Source organism: Selaginella moellendorffii, unplaced genomic scaffold (assembly GCF_000143415.4).
Source record: "Selaginella moellendorffii unplaced genomic scaffold, v1.0 SELMOscaffold_111, whole genome shotgun sequence".
In the NCBI taxonomy this organism is placed as follows: Eukaryota; Viridiplantae; Streptophyta; class Lycopodiopsida; order Selaginellales; family Selaginellaceae; genus Selaginella; species Selaginella moellendorffii.
In genome coordinates, this window is record NW_003314372.1 from 74,609 (window position 1) to 93,098 (window position 18,490).

General features: G+C 46.6%; 5 protein-coding genes and 2 pseudogenes across 5 annotated transcripts; 3 read left to right on the top strand and 4 right to left on the bottom strand.

Annotated features, from left to right (window-relative positions):
* The first annotated feature begins 1 nt into the window (after nucleotide 1).
* On the top strand, nucleotides 2-1,100 carry LOC112342537 (annotated as a pseudogene).
* On the bottom strand, nucleotides 940-1,720 carry LOC9658507 (tetratricopeptide repeat protein 30A). Its single transcript, XM_002990698.2, has 4 exons — nucleotides 1,679-1,720; nucleotides 1,334-1,558; nucleotides 1,104-1,272; nucleotides 940-1,054 (listed from the first exon to the last, which is right to left on the bottom strand). Exons 1-3 carry the CDS (start codon nucleotides 1,718-1,720, stop codon nucleotides 1,105-1,107), a joined length of 435 nt encoding a protein of 144 aa, XP_002990744.2. The 3' UTR covers nucleotides 940-1,054; nucleotide 1,104.
* Nucleotides 1,721-3,069: 1,349 nt separating this feature from the next.
* On the bottom strand, nucleotides 3,070-3,966 carry LOC112342538 (costunolide synthase-like). The gene is made up of 2 exons (XM_024664533.1): nucleotides 3,577-3,966; nucleotides 3,070-3,375 (listed from the first exon to the last, which is right to left on the bottom strand). Exons 1-2 carry the CDS (start codon nucleotides 3,964-3,966, stop codon nucleotides 3,070-3,072), a joined length of 696 nt encoding a protein of 231 aa, XP_024520301.1.
* Nucleotides 3,967-4,670: 704 nt separating this feature from the next.
* Nucleotides 4,671-7,505, top strand: LOC9658508 (annotated as a pseudogene).
* Nucleotides 6,771-8,334, bottom strand: LOC9662921 (cytochrome P450 71A1). The gene is made up of 2 exons (XM_002990699.2): nucleotides 7,489-8,334; nucleotides 6,771-7,440 (listed from the first exon to the last, which is right to left on the bottom strand). The coding sequence occupies exons 1-2, from the start codon at nucleotides 8,332-8,334 to the stop codon at nucleotides 6,826-6,828; spliced, it is 1,461 nt and encodes a 486-aa protein (XP_002990745.2). The 3' UTR covers nucleotides 6,771-6,825.
* An 804-nt stretch (nucleotides 8,335-9,138) lies between these two features.
* Nucleotides 9,139-9,701, bottom strand: LOC112342539 (cytochrome P450 71A6-like). The gene is made up of 2 exons (XM_024664534.1): nucleotides 9,279-9,701; nucleotides 9,139-9,177 (listed from the first exon to the last, which is right to left on the bottom strand). Exons 1-2 carry the CDS (start codon nucleotides 9,699-9,701, stop codon nucleotides 9,139-9,141), a joined length of 462 nt encoding a protein of 153 aa, XP_024520302.1.
* Nucleotides 9,702-11,419: 1,718 nt separating this feature from the next.
* LOC112342536 (early endosome antigen 1-like) lies at nucleotides 11,420-15,157 on the top strand. Its single transcript, XM_024664531.1, has 5 exons — nucleotides 11,420-11,553; nucleotides 11,614-11,697; nucleotides 11,763-14,561; nucleotides 14,616-14,738; nucleotides 14,818-15,157. Exons 2-5 carry the CDS (start codon nucleotides 11,638-11,640, stop codon nucleotides 15,046-15,048), a joined length of 3,213 nt encoding a protein of 1,070 aa, XP_024520299.1. The 5' UTR covers nucleotides 11,420-11,553; nucleotides 11,614-11,637; the 3' UTR covers nucleotides 15,049-15,157.
* The last annotated feature ends 3,333 nt before the right edge of the window (nucleotides 15,158-18,490 follow it).

An 18,490-nucleotide genomic window follows, 5' to 3' on the forward strand; every position in this document is an offset into this window, starting at 1 on the left:
GCTCATTGACTTTATAGTCAATAATGGTCAAAACGGGAAAGCCTCAATCAACATGAAAGTCCTTTTGTCCATCCTCAACCTCAATGTTGTGAGCTCGATCACGTTTGGGAGAGAATTCACGCTGGCTCCGTGGAGGTGATCGAAGAAGTAATGCGGCTGATGGGCTCGTTTGTGTTGGGCGACTGCTTTCCATTCCTCTCGTGGCTTGGCAGCCCCGTGATCCGAAAGATGATCTCGGCTCACACGAAACTGGACCAGCTTTTGCAAGAGATCGTGGACGAGCACAAGTCTAAATTCAAGTCATCAGAGCGTGCGGGTGACTTTGTTGACGTGCTTTTGTCATTGGAAGACCAAGGAGAAATTGACGTTCAATGCGTGAAAGCAATGATCATGGTAAGTTTAATTTCCTTTGGTTATGCTAACCTTATTTTCTCTTCGCAAGGACATGATCCTTGCTGGTACTGAAACTTCGGCCATCACTACCGAGTGGGCACTTTCAGAGCTCATGAACAGTCCAACATGTATGATCAAAGCCCAAAAAGAGATTGACACGATTGTGGGCCGTGAGCGGATGGTGGTGGAAGCCGATCTTTGCAAGCTTAGCTACATCCACAATGTTGTCAACGAAGTGTTCCGCTTGCATCCGCCAGCGCCATTGCTACTCCCTCACCATTCAACGCAAGACTGCCTAGTCAACGGCTACAAGATCCCCAAGAACTCGCGAGTTTTGGTCAACGTATGGTCAATTGCACGAGATCCAAGCTTGTGGGAGTCTCCCAATCTCTTCAAGCCGGATAGATTTGCGGAGAGCTCGATCAGCTTCAAGGGGAAGAACTTTGAGCTGCTGCCTTTTGGATCTGGTCGAAGGATCTGTCCCGGATTGTCTCTTGGCGTAGCCATGGTTTCGTACACTCTTGCTCGCCTCGTCCATGGGTTCGAGTGGAAGGTCAGTGGCAAGGAGCTGAGCATGGACGAGATCTCGGAAGGAGTGGCGGTGAGACGAAAGGTTCCACTTGAAGTTTTTGCAACACCAAGGCTTGCAAGCCATGCCTACCTGTAATGAAGTTATCTTAGAAACTAGCAAGCTGAATGGACGGACATACCTCATTCTCTAATCTTCAGAAACATCCTCTTGAGCAGCCTGGCTTCTCTGGAGACCGTGTTGGAGTTCTGGCCCTCGCCGGGACTCTCCACGGATGTGTAGACAGTCTTGCCTTGGCTGTCCGCAGCATCAAGAAAGTCGTCTATGTCGGCGTATGTCGCATCCTTCAACTGCATCACGCAAACTTGAGATTAGATTTCATGAATCCGTGCCTCGTCTTTTGTTGCTTACCACGATCATCTGTTTCGCAAGGCTATCAACCAATGCAAGAAAGCAACGCTTTGCATAAAACCACGTGTCTGCTTCCAGCTTTTTCCCATAAGGCTCCAGACTTCTGATGATACGGCTAATACCGAACTCGAAGTTTTGTTTTGCGCAGTAGAGGGTACCGATAACAAGGTTTACAATGCATACATGCAATTCCTGCGGCCTCCATCTCCAGGAAGCATTCCAGGCCTACCAGCCCCGTGTGGCTCGAGGCAAACATTGCCGACATGAAGGTCAGTTGATCCGCTGGATTCTAGAAAAGGAACACGGAATTAAAACCACTCCTTAAGTTATATCTAAATGGCAAACCTCGTAGTGCGCTCTCTCTTCCTCTTTTTCAATCTTTCGCATCAAATCTTCGGCCTCTTCATTCTGCTAAAGACCAATATATTACAATTTCGTCGTACTATTTGGGAGCCAAAGGAGATGCTTACGGTTTGATGGCGAACATCCACAGCTGCCTGGCGAGATCTCCGCAGCAGTGACGGGTTTCAATTCGTGACATCACTCTCACAGGGTGTTCTGGTCTCTCGGAGACTTCTTTCTTCGACAAGGAGAGGCTGGGTGCTGGGCGTATGTCTACTTGCTCTTAGACGAGGAGTGAAGTGCGGCTATGGCAGCGAAGCGTGTTTCTCTCAGAGAGGATTTGGATGCCTCGGTAGAACATGTTGTGTGTGATGGATATGACGGCGTTTGTGCTCCTGGAGGATGGGTATGGCGAGGAACCTCTCCTGGCGAGGAGCTGGAAAACGTGTTGATATGGCGTCGCCTCTTGTTCCTGGCAAGGAACTGTGGGCGAGTATGAACTTCTCTTGGCAAGGAGCGCTTCTAGATGATGGGTATGGCGAGAAATGGCAGATGCTTATCGAGAGCAACATACATGGTGAATGGCGAGCAAAGGGAGCCGAGGAGCTTGGAGCGGGAGTCGTCATAGCCCAACAGCAGGAAAATTTCAAATCGCCAATGACCGGCACCAATGACCAGCGAAGACCTACGGCGATGACCGTGAGACGACTATGACAACTGATCGATTACCAGCAATGACCACAAGGACAAAAGTTTATAAACACGACTGCGAGACCACAAGGCCATCATCAGCCTGCCTAGGTACATGAAATTTTCCCCATCAAGACCGGCTAATGTCTCATCAAGTTGCATCACCACCTTGCTCATATCATCATCCTGCCTTGGCTGTTACGAAACGATTGGGGCATAGCAATGTGGCTCTCTCACGGCCCTCTTACTCACATCACCGAAAGGGGACAGGTGGCAGAACAGGATGATCGTATGCAAAACACGACCCAGTACAACTAAAATGTTCCCGGTGGATCACTTTGCGGTGCCTTCCGGTTCTCTGGGGTGCCAACCCCATATTAAACTTGGGAACAAGGCACAGAATCTTCCTTGTCCTCACTGGCTACTCCTCATCATGCACCAAGAGGCCAGGTGTTCTTGCGAATGGAATCGGAATGACGTGATCGAAGGATGCCTCTCTAGGGCACACACCATCAGCACGGGAGTCCCAATCGCAAGCATTCACCAGTTGGACTATGATGGTGGTGCGTTGCTAGGAACCCCCACGCCTCCCAGCTACCAACAATGGAGGAGGCCGGCAGCTTTACCACGGGAGTCCCAATCGCAAGCATTCACCAGTTGGACTATGATGGTGGTGCGTTGCTAGGAACCCCCACGCCTCCCAGCTACCAACAATGGAGGAGGCCGGCAGCTTTACCACGCGACAACCAAACAGCCAACGGCCCCAGACGATCATCATCAGCAATGCTCATACCATCAATCCCACCAAGTCTCGACAGCATGGGAAAGACACCACTACAGATCCCAATACGCTGAAGAAGACCTGGAACACCAACGGCTGCATTCCGAGAGTGCAGTGTGTCGCCCAAGTGTTGGATCTTCTGACCCCCACGAGATTCGAGTTTCGAGTGAGCCGAGATCATCTTTCGGATCAGGCTGCCAAGCCACGAGAGGAATGGAAAGCAGTCGCCCTACACAAACAAGCCCATCAGCTGCATTACTTCTTCCATCAGCTCCACAGAGCCAGTGTGACATTCTCTCCCAAACGTGATCAAGCTCACAACATTGAGGTTGAGGATGGAGAAAAGGAATCTCATGTCGATTGAGGCTTTCCCGTTTTGACCATTATTGACTATAAAGTCCATGAGCTTCGAAACTTGCGTGTGCCTCACCATTCTGGATTCCTCGAGCCTTTTTGCAGTGAAGAGTTCCACAGTGGTGACCTTCCTCATCAATCTCCAATAGGGACCATAGCTGGTCCAGCCCAAGTCCTTACTTAAAGCAAAGGCAAGATCTTGAGTGCACAGAACTTCTCTTGCAGCATCTGGGGAAGAGACCACAAGCGTTGGAGCAAAACCAAACCAGAGCAACATGACGGGGCCATATCTACTTGAGAGATCCGAGAGAGATTTGTGAGGAAGAACACCCAGCAAATGCAAGTGACCCAGAAGCGGCACTCTAGGCGGGCCTGGAGGAAGGCTTCGATCAACAATTTTCGTTAGAATCCTCCACAGAAGACCGAAAGACAGTGTAAGCAAGAACAGAGCTATAATACTTGCCATGGGTAATTTTACACACCAGTGTGTAGTAAGAGATAGCTTCCTCCTGCACGATTTTACAATTGACATCTTTGTATTTATGCAAGGAAGTCAATAGCGGGTCTGCCTCCATGCATTTCTTATCACAAATAGAGCTGGCATTGGTTGCAACATACGTTCTTCTCTATGTTTTTCTTCTTCTTCTTCTTCTGGTTATGAGTGGTTTCATGTATATCCGTTTCAGCTTGTGTTGATCTTGGGGCTCAAGCAACCCCTTTTGATGGATCGAAGCCCTTATCTTTGAGCTTTTAGACAGATCGGACTCACTCAAGGTCGAATTGGAATTACATCATATCCAGGGTCCCCACTGTGATTTTGTAACACCATCTCCGACTTGCTACCGAAGGTGTCATTGGTATTCAGGAGAAGGTGAGTAGGTATGTGCAAGATGCTCCTCCGAATCTTCTGTATATCAATGCTACTTTTTGTGTTAAGCCTTATTCATGTGGCTGTAACATGACCTGTAGACCAAACTTATAATCACAAACTGCTTGCCATAGGAAATTCAATCTCAAAGTGAATCCTACTATGCATGTAGCTTAGTTCAAATCGAAGTTGAGATAAATCTTCTAAGTGTGTGGGCTTTTTAATTTACAATCCTCACCATTGTGATTGGAAAGAAAATGCTCCACGGGTAATGACCAAACACAAGTATCCCAGATCAGAACATGGTATCATGCGTTCCTCGAAGGATTGTTGGCACATCAAAACTGGTACAGCTTGAGCTGACCTGCAACAGAGCTGTTTGTCTTTACCGTCTAAAGCATTACGGTCCAGGTAATGTTATTCTTGGACAATCAATGAACGAATTTTCCTTACGTTAGTTTGCAGCTCTTAGTGTTCTTGCAGAAATTCTGGAACATGGAGTGCGATAGTATCCCGAGCTCAGCATTGGTAGGTATGCTCTTTGTCACCACATTAGTTGCTTTTGCATATATTCTAGACTATGCATTTTCTGTTTGTAAAGCCACGTAGAGGGCATTGAGCTATGTAGTGTTGGAAACAGCCCAGCGCTCAAAGAATCTGTATTAGTCGCTTTCAACTTGAAGGTCCGATCAAAATTCTTTTTGACTCACTTGATTTAGTTCTTTGTTTAGGCTGCCATTGACTACGTCAATGGAAATTTAGAGGCCGCAAAGGAAAACCTCACTGACATGCCACCACGTGTAGAAGAAGAGTTAGACTCGGTACATTCTGATCCTTTCGCTAAGTTGTTTATTTTTGTTTTTTCTTTCCTCAGGTCACGCTTCACAATCAAGCCCTGATGAATATGGAAGTTGATCCTACTGCAGGCTTCCGTAAACTTAATTTTTTGTTGCAGGTAGATATTTTTATTCTTTTATGATTATTCTGACCACTCGCTATAGAATCCTTCATTTCCTTCAGAGACATTGGCTAATCTACTTCTGCTGTATTGTAAACCTTCCCATGGATTCTACGACCTTGCTGCTGATGTAATGGCAGAGCATGCGGAAGTTATCTTCAAGTATCTATTGAAGCACATAAACTTCACAAGCATTAGTCTTTTTACATCAAATATTATGCAGGACCTCTACGACTTTATTAACTGCATCATTTTGACAAAGACGTCACCGGAGGTTGTTCAATTATTGTTAGTTGTGATGTTGTTGAGCTAAGCTTGACTATCGGACAGGATACATATCAAAAGATGAATGAGCTGGCAAATCGTTATAGTGAAACCATGCGCAGGCTCACCAAACAAATCCAGGATTCTTGTCTTTCTCGTGATCAGGAGGGCCACAAGAAGGCTTTGGCAGAGTATGAAGACTCTCTTGAGGTAAGATGTTCGTAATGTTTTGTCTTTTGCTTTTCGAGCATCGGCTCTTCTATAGTATTATATACCTATCATCATGGCAATTGCAAAGCTTTTCTGGGACAAAGAAAATTACGTGCAAGTAGAGCGTTTTTTCCACCAGTCAGCAGACTTGTGTTCGGATCATCCTTTTTGGCGACTGAATGTCGCTCACACTTTCTTTATGCAGGTGAGCTAATCATATTTGCTATCTATGCTCATGGTGCATCTAACAGGATAATCGCTACAGAAGCAATCCATTTCTATGAACCGATTGTAAAGAAAGCGGGAGATGACATTCTCAGTGTCACAGCAATTGTGCTCGCGAATCTCTGCGTTTCATACATTATGACCAGCCAGGTACTTTAAACAAATAGTACGACGAAATTGTAATATATTGGTCTTTAGCAGAATGAAGAGGCCGAAGATTTGATGCGAAAGATTGAAAAAGAGGAAGAGAGAGCGCACTACAAGGTTTGCCATTTACATATAACTTAAGCGGCTACTAGTGGTTTTAATTCCGTGTTCCTTTTCTAGAATCCAGACAAGCAGGAATTGCATTTATGCATTGTAAACCTTGTGATCGGTACCCTCTACTGCGAAAACAAATCTTCGAGTTCGGTATTAGCCGTATTATCAGAAGTCTGGAGCCTTATGGGAAAAAGCTGGAAGCAGACACGTGGTTTTATGCAAAGCGTTGCTTTCTTGCATTGGTCGATAGCCTTGCGAAACAGATGATCGTAGTAAGCAACAAAAGACGGGATTCATGAAATCTAATCTCGAGCTTGCGTGATGCAGTTGAAGAATGCGACATACGCCGACATAGACGACTTTCTTGATGCTGCGGACAGCCAAGGCAAGACTGTCTACACATCCGTGGAGAGTCCCGGCGAGGGCCAGAACTCCAACACGGTCTCCAGAGAAGCCAGGCTGCTCAAGAGGATGTTTCTGAAGATTAGAGAATGAGGTATGTCCGTCCATTCAGCTTGCTAGTTTCTAAGATAACTTCATTACAGGTAGTGGCTTGCAAGCCTTGGTGTTGCAAAAACTTCAAGTGGAACCTTTCGTCTCACCGCCACCCCTTCCGAGATCTCGTCCATGCTCAGCTCCTTGCCACTGACCTTCCACTCGAACCCATGGACGAGGCGAGCAAGAGTGTACGAAACCATGGCTACGCCAAGAGACAATCCGGGACAGATCCTTCGACCAGATCCAAAAGGCAGCAGCTCAAAGTTCTTCCCCTTGAAGCTGATCGAGCTCTCCGCAAATCTATCCGGGTTGAAGAGATTGGGAGACTCCCACAAGCTTGGATCTCGTGCAATTGACCATACGTTGACCAAAACTCGCGAGTTCTTGGGGATCTTGTAACCGTTGACTAGGCAGTCTTGCGTTGAATGGTGAGGGAGTAGCATTGGCGCTGGCGGATGCAAGCGGAACACTTCGTTGACAACATTGTGGATGTAGCTAAGCTTGCAAAGATCGGCTTCCACCACCATCCACTCACGGCCCACAATTGTGTCAATCTCTTTTTGGGCTTTGATCATACATGTTGGACTGTTCATGAGCTCTGAAAGTGCCCACTCGGTAGTGATGGCCGAAGTTTCAGTACCAGCAATGATCATGTCCTTGCGAAGAGAAAATAAGGTTAGCATACCAAAGGAAATTAAACTTACCATGATCATTGCTTTCACGCATTGAACGTCAATTTCTCCTTGGTCTTCCAATGACAAAAGCACGTCAACAAAGTCACGCGCACGCTCTGATGACTTGAATTTAGACTTGTGCTCGTCCACGATCTCTTGCAAAAGCTGGTCCAGTTTCGTGTGAGCCGAGATCATCTTTCGGATCACGGGGCTGCCAAGCCACGAGAGGAATGGAAAGCAGTCGCCCAACACAAACGAGTCCATCAGCCGCATTACTTCTTCGATCAGCTCCACAGAGCCAGCGTGAAATTCTCTCCCCAACGTGATCGAGCTCACAACATTGAGGTTGAGGATGGACAAAAGGAATTTCATGTTGATTGAGGCTTTCCCGTTTTGACCATTATTGACTATAAAGTCAATGAGCTTCGAAACTTGCGTGTGCCTCACCATTCTGGATTCCTCGAGCCTTTTTGCAGTGAAGAGTTCCACAGTGGTGACCTTCCTCATCAATCTCCAATAGGGACCATAGCTGGTCCATCCCAAGTCCTTACCATTGTAGAACATGTACTTGGTTATAGATATGTTTGGCCTTGAAGCAAAGGCAAGATCTTGAGTGCACAGAACTTCTCTTGCAGCATCTGGGGAAGAGACCACAAGCGTTGGAGCAAAACCAAACCAGAGCAACATGACGGGGCCATATCTACTTGAGAGATCCGAGAGAGATTTGTGAGGAAGAACACCCAGCAAATGCAAGTGACCCAGAAGCGGCACTCTAGGCGGGCCTGGAGGAAGGCTTCGATCAACAATTTTCGTTAGAATCCTCCATAGAAGACCAAAAGACAGTGTAAGCAAGAACAGAGCTACAATACTTGCCATGGATAATTTTACACACCAGTGTGTGCAATCTACTTATAGTAAGAGATAGCTTCCTCCTGCACGATTTTACGATTGACATCTTTGTATTTATGCAAGGAAGTCAACAAAGGGTCTCCCTCATGCATTTCTTATCTGTTCATTCTTCTCGTCCTCAAATACTTTTCACTAGGATACGATCTTTGTCACTACATTACGTTGGCTTTGGTTGCAACATACGTTCCTCTCGATGTTCTTCGTTTCTTTCTTCTTCTTTGGTTTTGATGAATCGAAACCCTTATCTTTGAGCTTTTACGGACAGATCGCTGAGGGTCGGATTGGAATTACATCATATCCGGGGTGGATTGTGAATCTGATTTTGTAACGCCATCTACGACTTGCTACCAAAGGTGTCATTGATATTCAGGTGAAGGTAAGTAGGTATGTGCTAGATGCTCCTCAATGCTATTTTTTGTGTCAAGCCTCCTTGGAAAAACTGTAGACCGAACTTATAATCACAAATTGCAAAGTGAATGCTATAATGCGTGTAGCTTAGTTCAAATCGAAGTTGAGATAAAATCTCCAAGTGTGTGGGCTTTTTAATTTAGAATCCTCACCATTGTGATTGGAAAGAAAATACTCCGCAGGTAATGACCAAACACAAGTATCCCAGATCAGAACATGGTATCATGCGTTTCTCGAAGGCCTGATGGCACATCAAAACTGGCACAGCTTGAGCTGGATTAGAACAGAGCTGTTTGTCTTTACCGTCTAAAGCATTACGGTCCAGGTAATGTTATTCTTGGACAATCAATGAACGAATTTTCCTTACGTTAGTTTGCAGCTCTTAGTGTTCTTGCAGAAATTCTGGAACATGGAGTGCGACAGTATCCCGAACTCAGCATTGGTAGGTATGCTCTTTGTCACCACATTAGTTGCTTTTGCATATATTCTTGCGTGTGCCTCACCATTCTTGATTCCTCGAGCCTTTTTGCAGTGAAGAGTTCCACAGTGGTGACCTTCCTCATCAATCTCCAATAGGGACCATAGCTGGTCCATGCCAAGTCCTTGTAGAACATGTACTTGGCTAAAGATATGTTTGGCCTTGAAGCAAAGGCAAGATCTTGAGTGCACAGAACTTCTCTTGCAGCATCTGGGGAAGAGACCACAAGCGTTGGAGCAAACCCAAACCAGAGCAACATGACGGGGCCATATCTACTTGAGAGATCCGAGAGAGATTTGTGAGGAAGAACACCCAGCAAATGCAAGTGACCCAGAAGCGGCACTCTAGGCGGGCCTGGAGGAAGGCTTCGATCAACAATTTTCGTTAGAATCCTCCATAGAAGACCGAAAGAGAGTGTAAGCAAGGACAGAGCTACAATACTTGCCATGGGTAATTTTTTACACCAGTGTATGCAATCTACTTATAGTAAGAGATAGCTTCCTCCTGCACGATTTTACAATTGACATCTTTGTATTTATGCAAGGAAGTCAATAGAGGGTCTGCCTCCATGCATTTCTTATCACAAATAGAGCTGGCATTGGTTGCAACATACGTTTCTTCTCTATGTTTTTCTTCTTCTTCTGGTTATGAGTGGTTTCATGTATATCCGTTTCAGCTTGTGTTGATCTTGGGGCTCAAGCAACCCCTGGTTTTGATGGATCGAAACCCTTATCTTTGAGCTTTTACGGACAGATCGGACTCACTCAGGGTCGGACTGGAATTACATCATATCAGGGTAATCTGGGGACCACCGTGATTTTGTAACACCACTACGACTTGCTACCAAAGGTGTCATTGATATTCAGGAGAAGGTGAGTAGGTATGTGCAAGATGCTCCTCCGAATCTTCTGTATATCAATGCTACTTTTTGTGTTAAGCCTTAGTCATGTGGCTGTAACATGACCTGTAGACCAAACTTATAATCACAAATTGCTTGCCATAGGAAATTCAATCTCAAAGTGAATCCTACTATGCATGTAGCTTAGTTCAAATCGAAGTTAAGATAAATCCTCTAAGTGTGTGGGCTTTGAATTTACAATCCTCACCATTGTGATTGGAAAGAAAATGCTCCGCGGGTAATGACCAAACACAAGTATCCCAGATCAGAACATGGTATCATGCGTTCCTCAAAGGCTTGTTGGCACATCAAAACTGGCACAGCTTGAGTTCGCTTGGTTCTTGTGAAACTTCCAGAAAACACATTTGGGCCGGCTATAGTTTTCAATCCTCCGAGAGAGCCTTGTAAATGGAGCTCGGGAAAGCTAATTCCAAGCCAAACATGGTGTATTAGCGTCCTTTGTGGGACAATTTCTCAATGTCACGCAACCTGTGGGTGACAAGAACCCATTCACATAGAACACCTGGAATTGGCTCTCCAAGCACCATGGATGTGAGTTTTGCTTCTTCTACTAGAGCAGTGACAAATACTATAAAGAAAAAAGCTTATTCATTTTTAAATATAATATTTGTTTGACTATGAAGTAAATCAATGACAGCCTCCAATACTGCTATCTGAAGGTATTTTGTACACAAAGAAGCTTGTTACAATAAGGCACGGGCACAGACTAGAAGAAAATTGGATTTCAAACCAGCTTAAGTTGCGATCGTTTCAACAGTTCTTCCACTCCATCGTGGGACCTTTGCTTGTATCCTCCAAAAATTGAGAGCTTCCAACTTTAAAGAGGGTAACATGTCACCATAGTTTTTTCAGTGACGACCGGTAGCTCGATCCCCACAATTATTCTGCTACAAACACTGAAGAGATTTATCGCAGTTCATGATTCTTACAACTAAGGTATGTCAGTGTTCTTTCCATTCTTACCATTGAGGAAAAAATTTTGTAGATCATTGATCATCAATGGCGCTCCTTTCTTTTGGTGGAGAATCGTTCTAAAGCAGTGCTCGTGTTTGTGGAGGAGATGTTTAGAAAAAAAAGAAGATGGAACGCACGCATTTTTCTACGAATTTTCTGTCGGCACTGACTGTGACCAAAAGCGCCGGCCTTGTCTTCAATACAATGTGCCACGTATGATGCCAGCAGGGATTAGGGCTTGCCTCGTCGGTGCGCCAGCTAGGATATATCTGCCACGCAAGCGCCTATGTCATTGAAAGGGCTTTGAAGGGTCTTGTTTTTCTGTGCTTCGTGGGAGGAGAGTTCTAGGCGGCTCAGCGTTGCGCGCTAGGTTTTCTAGGGATTGATTGGATCGGGAGCTGCGCCAGGGCGTGCCGCGGGCCGAGAGGTATGATCTTTTCTTTGGCACATTGACGCGCATTGATCGAGACGAGGATTTCTTGGCCAGATTTGGGAGGAATTTCGGATTCCAATGGCCGATGCGGAGAACTCGGATGCCGTCGTCGCACCGGCGCTCGAGAAGGACGAGGAGGTGAGATTCGCTGGATTCGTTCGCGTTTCCGTGCCGATCTGACGATTTTCTTCCACTGCAAACAGGAAACTACCGCTCTCAAGAGCAAGGTGACCGAGCTAGGGAAATTGCTGGCCGGCAAGGAAGAATTGGAGAAGGAACTAGAGACTGCCAAGGAGAAGGCTGGCGTTTTGTTTGAGTCGCTCGAGGATGCCAAGAAGAATCTCGAGGATGCCAGCAAGAGAAGCGATGCTGCTGAATCCAAGCTCGCGGAATTGTTATCGTCGATGGAGAAGCACACATTGACCAAGGAGAAACTGGAGAAGGAAGTCGCCGATGCACAGAGCCTCGTGAAGGAGCTAGAAGAACAGTTGAAAGGATCGCAACTTAAGCTGGAAACCAGCGACAAGAATGCATCCATCGCCCTCCAGTCATCCAAAGAAGCTGCCGCTGCCCTCCAAGCACAAGTGGATGAGCTCACAGAAAAACTCCAACTTTCCAGTGATGCCGTCGTGGACTTGAAGAAGAACGAGGAATCGGCTGCCTTGGCTGCCAAGGAGACGGAAGGAAAGTTGCGGGCTTTGCAGCAAGATATGGAGAAGCTACAAGCGGACAAAGCTGCCGAGGTAAAAGCTGGCGAGGAAAAAGTCCAAGAGCTTTCCAGTCAGGTGGCAATCCTTACGGAAAAGGTTGAGAAAGCCGAGGCTGAAGTAGAAGCAAGCAAGTCCGCCGAGGCGTCACTCAATGGTCAGCTGGAGGCTTTGTCCAAAGCCAAGGGTGAGCTTGAGAAGCTGCTAGTGGACGCGGAGTCACGATCGAAAGACGAAGCTGAAAGTCACAAAGTGGAGATCGAATCTGCTCGGGCGTCAATGGCTGAGTTGGAGGCTGAGGTGTCTGCTCTCAAAGCCTCGGTGAATGATCTCGAGAAGAATGCGAAGGATTCGCTCGAGCAGGTCGAGACGTATAAGAAGAACGTTTCGGTCCAAGAGGAACAGGGTAAGGAGTGGATGGAAAAAGCGAAAGATGTTGAGCGACTTCTTCAAGAAGCTCAGGCGAGAGGAGATGCTGCTGAAGAAAGCAGCAAGTCATGGCAGGCCGAATGCGACGACTTGAAAGAAAAGGTTGCAGCCGCTTCCAAAATTGAGGCGATCTTGAAGGAAACAGAAGCTCAACTACAGCTTCTTCAACAGACGGCAGCTGACGCCGAGAGCAAGATCACGGCATTGGAGTCCAAGTTGCGCTCTGCAGAGGACTCTGCCGCAGGCCACGAAGGTGATGCTCAAAAGCATCTGATGAAGGTGGCGGAACTTAGCGAGAGCCTGACAAGTATCGAAGCCATTGCCGCTGCTTCTGAAGAAAAGCTTAAGTCGAGCGAGCTTGTGATTAGTGGCTTGCGGAGTGATTTGGAAGAGGCAAAGTCAACAGCAGAGAAACACGTGGCGACTGCAGCTGGGATTCAGGCAAAGCACGACGATCTTCAAAAGGAACTCCATGAGAAGCTGAGCCTGGCCGACGAGAAATACCAAAACTACGAGCGAAGCTTGGAAGAGTCCTCGGCAACGACCTCGCAGTTAAAAGAGTCTCTCCTGGCTCTTCAAAGTCAAGCTAACGAAGCCGCAGAATTGACTACAAAACTGCAAGCGGAGCTTCAAGATTCCAAGGACAGGGAAGCGAAGCTCGCTGAGCAGCTCGAAGCGTCCAGAGCAGCAGGTGAAAAGCAAGAGGCAGATTATAAAGCGGCATTGAATGAGCTTCAAGAATCGCTAACGAGACAGACGGAGGAGGCGTCCTCTAGACACGAAGCTCTTGCGCGAGATTTGAGCTCCGGCGTGGAAAGAGAGAAGGAACTTGAGCAGAAGCTCCGGACGGCGGAGGAGACGTCTGCGATTCACGAGAAGTCCAGCAACGAGTATAGCCAGAATTCTGCGCAGCTCGAGGACAAGCTGCGTGAAATCCAAGCAGAACTTTCCACTCACGCGGCAAAGGCTTCCGAGCTCGAAGGAGTTGTGGAGAGCTCTCGTCAAATGCATGTGACACTCCAAGGGAGCGTCGAAGCTGCCGAGAGCAAATCGGCGCATTACGAAGAGCTCGCCAACGTCTCCAACAAGAAGGTTGCGGAGCTGGAAGAGGAGATGTCGAGTTTACATTCGAAACTGGCATCTCTAGAGAAGGTTTTGGCGAGTCAGGAAGAAACTCTGAAGGCGGCTCTTGACACCGAGGCGGAGCTACGTCAACAGCTCAAGCTCGCAGAAGAAACTTCAGCAATGCACGAGGCAACAGCAGGCGAACGAGAAAAAGTGGCCTCGGAAAGAGAGCAGGAGCTCTCGGCTGTGAACTCCAAGCTGACAGCTTTGAAAGAGACCTTGGCTGGCCAAGAGGAGACTCTCAAGTCGGCTTTCCAAGCCGAGGCAGAACTGCGAGGCAAGCTTTCGAGCGCAGAAGAAGCTACGGCAAAGCATCAGGCTGACGCAGGGGAGAGCCAGAGAGCCGCAGCGGAGAAGATCGCCGCTCTCGAGAGTACCATCGAGAAGCTGGGGGAGAAGCTGGCTAATACGGAGGAAGTGCTCGAGGCCACCAAACAAGAGGCTGCGAGATCCAAAGACGCTGAAAGTAAGAAGGTGGAAGAGCTCGAGAAGGAAGCCGAGGCTATGGCATCAAACTTTCAAGCAGAGCTCGTGAAGGTCCAAGGTGTGGCGAGCTCTCTGGAGGAAAAACTGGACGAAGCAGCTCGACTCATTTCTGAGCAGGAGAAGACGATCTCGCGAATGCAGGAGAGCGAGGCCCAGCAGCGAGATGGCTACGCATCGGACACCAAGTCGCTCCTCGCCAAGCTAAGCGCGATGAGCGAAGAGTTTTCCAAGGAAAAGCAGCTGCTGGATAATGAGGTAACTCTTGCTTGGTCTTCTTCTTTCCTTCTAATACTTTGTGATGGACGCCAGATATCTAGTGTCAAAGGCGAGAGAGAGGATCTTCGTAAGAAGCTGAGTGAGATCCACGTAAATGGAGCGTTTGCCAAGAAGTTGGAGACTCGTCCGGCGGAGCCAGCCGTTGAAGAAGTCGAGGTAAGGAACCACACTTCTATAGTTTTCTCTCCTTCTTCCTCGCTTGCTGCTAAGACATGGATTTTCATCTTCGTCACAGATGAGAAGTATCTCCAGAGATTTTGATACCGGAGCTCTCAAGGCAACGCCGAGGAGGAGGAAAGGAGCGGCTTCTTCCGCGGGAGTTGTGGAGGAGGAGACGAGCAGTGGCAAGGACAAAGTGGTGGGAAAGCAGGGCAAGGCTTCCTCCGGGTTCCTGGGAGCAACCATTGTCGCGGTTTCTGTGAGCTCCTTCTTCGTCGGCTTACTGGTGGACAGGAAACTATTTTGAGAGAGAGGAAAAAGAAAAAGTATATATTTTTTCTTATCTTTGCGGCTTTTCATATTCTAAATTATTTGACATACAGATTGAAATATAATTCTATGTAGGCTTCTACTCATCAAACAAATGAAAACTCTCTGAAAACCCTGGGATCCAACTATAAATTTTCTTTTGACAAAAATTTCCATGAATCAGCAAGCTTGTATTTCTGGCAGGTCTGCCAGAAATCCCTCAATATCAAGAAACACATCGTTTAATTCTTGAGGTTGCCCCCAGTAATTGGTTTGCACATCTCCACCTTGAACCCCACCGACAAACTCCTGACTAACTCGATCAGCAAACAGTCCATCGCCAAGCTCACTAGTTTGAGCAAACAGTTCTTGCTCACAATCACCAACGAACTCCTGACTAACTTGATCAGCAAACACTCCATCGCCAAGCTCGCTAGTTTGAGCAAACACTTCTTGCACACAATCACCAACAGGCCCTTGACCCAAGCCTGGCAGAAGCTTCCAGTTTTGATCAAAACCCTCGTGAGAGAAAGGTTGGGCACAATCACCAACACCATAACCTTGCTCCCAATAAATAGTTTGATCAAAACCCGCAACACAATCACCCATAACTTGAGATGATTCGCCTACAAATTCTTCCTGGACGACTGGAGCGATCTTGTCTACCCCATGGCTCTTTAAAGTTCTCTTATTTCCACCGGTGGGCGATAGCGATACGTCCCTTACCTTGCCACCTTGTGTCCATTTTCCCTTGCACGACCTGCAAATATAGCGCGGCTGGTCGCGCTTGCCAGTACTCTTCTCGTTGTTGTAGTAATCGAACCGCGTGTTGTAAGATTGGCACCTTGGGCACTGGTACACGTTGTCCGGAAGGTCGTGGTGCTCCCACACGCCGTACAAGTTTTGATCCCTCACCTCTTGGGCCGTGAGCTTGCAAGCCCTCTCGCTTCTCAGTCGACGCTTCTTTGTCGGCACCATGATACCGTCGTCTTCTCTACTTCTCTTGCTTGCTCTCGCCATAGCTCGTACGATCCTAAAGGACTTGACCTTATTTATTTATATATGCACTAAAGTAAAGGCTGGGTTAGCTTAAACAGCGTAGCTTCCCACTAATCCTGTGCGCTTTAAGGTAAGAATATCAGTCGAAAGATGGATGGATATGCGGCATCCACATCGCAGCGGGCAAGAAGGAAAGAGTCTGTCGAGAAGCCAGGCATGCGCAAGTATTCTCATCACAATGTATGGCAAATGGTTTGGCTGTAAATACAATCAAGGCGCTAAAGGTTGATGATGGAAAACTGGTGAAGCTCAAGATCTATCTATAGGCATTTCCATCCACGCTGTCCAGAGCGACGAGCTGTGGCTGTGACACAGATGCCTTTGTCAGCACCTTGTTGAAGATGGAAGTGCCGTGTTTGACAGGCGTTCATTCCTCCGACTATGATCCAGGCCTACACTGAAAAAACGGCGAACCACGCATTGTATCCAAGCATCAAACTGTTCCATGACACAGTTGAAAAATCCAGCCTGTCGAACACTCCACGAGCGTCGACACTCGGCTCGGGCTCGGCACACATGCGAATCAAAACCGCTCGGATTTTCACCGACTCAAACTTGATCACGCGTTTCTTCTCAGTCGCATCATCCAGTACGCTATCTTCTTCGGTTGCCAGGAGGGAGCAGGCCTTCAACGCAGCCACAATCGTTCGAGGATGGCTGACAGTAAATAGTTCTCATGCGTGAAAACAAATGGAGAGCGGAGCGCACGGGCTTGGTTCTCGAGTGGAGCTGTTTCCATTCATGGAACGATCCGGGGTTTTCTCACCTTTGTGGCTGCGTTGAAAGCTTGCGCTAGTTTGGATAGGCAAACTTGTCAAACTCCGTGCTTTAGAAGATGGCATGGCTATCGCTTTGGAACTCTTCTTTCGGATGGGGCTGAAAGGAGTCACGAGTGCTCATCCTCTCAACATGGTGACTTGTGAGGCAAACTCTTATTCCTGGTCTCCAGGAAATGATCGAAGACTCGTCTGGCGGAGCCAAACATAGAAGAACTTGACGAGGTAACAAACACTTCTTAGTTTTCTCCTCTTGAGAAATGGATTTCCCTTGTTGTCACAGATCTACAGAGATTGTGATACTAGGGTTCTCAAGGCGGCTTCTCACGGAGGAGGCAACCACTGTCGCTTCACTTTTAGATATTCTATGTTATGTGCTTTTAATTACATGTACTTGCCAACATTTATGAGGAATTTCGGGAACTCAGGATTATGTTATGTTAGAATATACTCAAACCACAAACCAAAATATTGCTTAATTTGATCCGCGGGCCCCACGACGGGATATGTTATGTTATGTTATCTACTTTAGAGGTCCCAAATGACCTAAAAAACATGAGCAAGGTGGTGGTACAGAATATGCCGCGGTATCAGACATTCTTTATACCTCCACCTTCCCGTTTTTTAAAGTAGCTGTAGCTCCCCTATCGTGGTGTTGGTAGGGACAGGGCAAAAGTATGTTGTACTACTGGTAGAAGTCACACATTCCAAGTCTGGATGCCGTTAATTACATTCTAGGGTGATGAGTTTATTCTCAATGTTCTTGCTCCTTGTTCTCTCAGTTGTCCCAGTGGCCTCATGCCTCTAGCATCTAAAAACATGTATTAGTGACAAGTAGGAACAATTGTAATAGCATAACTAACATTTTAGTGACTAGCTTTGTTGCAAGAGACCCTGATAGTGCGGGTACTTGCACCAATCTTACATTATAAAAGCACTAAAGGTCGTGATTGTTTGATCTCCTTGAAAAAAGAGTAGTTTAGCTTTATTGGCTCCTAACCAGTCTTCGCTTGCCGAAATTCCTCTCAGATTGCTTATTTTACTTTTGGATAAAGTTCAAAATCGGAGAACTAGAATGGATCACCAAAAATTTCTTACAGTTAGAAGGAAGCAGAGAAGCTCCGGTCCTTGCCCTCAGGCTGACCAGATGTGCCTGGCAAATGCTGGCAGTGTGCTCCAGCAATCCATCTAGCATGGTGATGCTTGAGAACAGGCGGCAGAAATGCCTGACGACGAGGGTGTTCTAGTCAGTCCTACAAACCAGTCATGAAGAATCCTGGGGTTCGCATCGCAACAGATGCCCATGTTCAGCAAAAACTCCTAATTTGTATATTTTTAAATGTGTGTGCAATATTTAGTTTGCTTAATAATAGTACTATTTCTATTTATTAGTGAATATACTTAAAATATACTTGGATACTCTGGGATATTCTACTATCTAATGGTTGTTATTCATTTAAATTAATCATGTATTTATAATTTATAAACATTCCTAAACACTTTCTAGCATATTTTAGTTTATTCTGAAAGCTGATATTTAATCTTGTGTTTATGAATTATAAACATGTTATAATCATAAAATTGATCAATATAATTAATGAATAA

Excerpts from the sequence above, each read along its gene's own strand:
- LOC9658507 (XM_002990698.2), bottom strand. The coding sequence starts at position 1,720 with ATGCGAAAGATTGAAAAAGAGGAAGAGAGAGCGCACTACGAG. Across the intron at positions 1,559-1,678 it reads AAGAGAGAGCGCACTACGAG|GCCTGGAATGCTTCCTGGAG; the intron begins GTTTGCCATTTA and ends CGGGGCTGGTAG. Across the intron at positions 1,273-1,333 it reads TTGCGAAACAGATGATCGTG|TTGAAGGATGCGACATACGC; the intron begins GTAAGCAACAAA and ends TGCGTGATGCAG.
- LOC112342538 (XM_024664533.1), bottom strand. The coding sequence starts at position 3,966 with ATGGCAAGTATTATAGCTCTGTTCTTGCTTACACTGTCTTTCGGTCTT. Across the intron at positions 3,376-3,576 it reads GGCTCGAGGAATCCAGAATG|GGCGACTGCTTTCCATTCCT; the intron begins GTGAGGCACACG and ends TTGTTTGTGTAG.
- LOC9662921 (XM_002990699.2), bottom strand. The coding sequence starts at position 8,334 with ATGGCAAGTATTGTAGCTCTGTTCTTGCTTACACTGTCTTTTGGTCTT. Across the intron at positions 7,441-7,488 it reads GCGTGAAAGCAATGATCATG|GACATGATCATTGCTGGTAC; the intron begins GTAAGTTTAATT and ends TCTCTTCGCAAG.
- LOC112342536 (XM_024664531.1), top strand. The coding sequence starts at position 11,638 with ATGGCCGATGCGGAGAACTCGGATGCCGTCGTCGCACCGGCGCTCGAG. Across the intron at positions 11,698-11,762 it reads CGCTCGAGAAGGACGAGGAG|GAAACTACCGCTCTCAAGAG; the intron begins GTGAGATTCGCT and ends CACTGCAAACAG. Across the intron at positions 14,739-14,817 it reads CAGCCGTTGAAGAAGTCGAG|ATGAGAAGTATCTCCAGAGA; the intron begins GTAAGGAACCAC and ends TCTTCGTCACAG.
- LOC112342539 (XM_024664534.1), bottom strand. The coding sequence starts at position 9,701 with ATGGCAAGTATTGTAGCTCTGTCCTTGCTTACACTCTCTTTCGGTCTT. Across the intron at positions 9,178-9,278 it reads GGCTCGAGGAATCAAGAATG|AATTTCTGCAAGAACACTAA; the intron begins GTGAGGCACACG and ends TCCATGTTCCAG.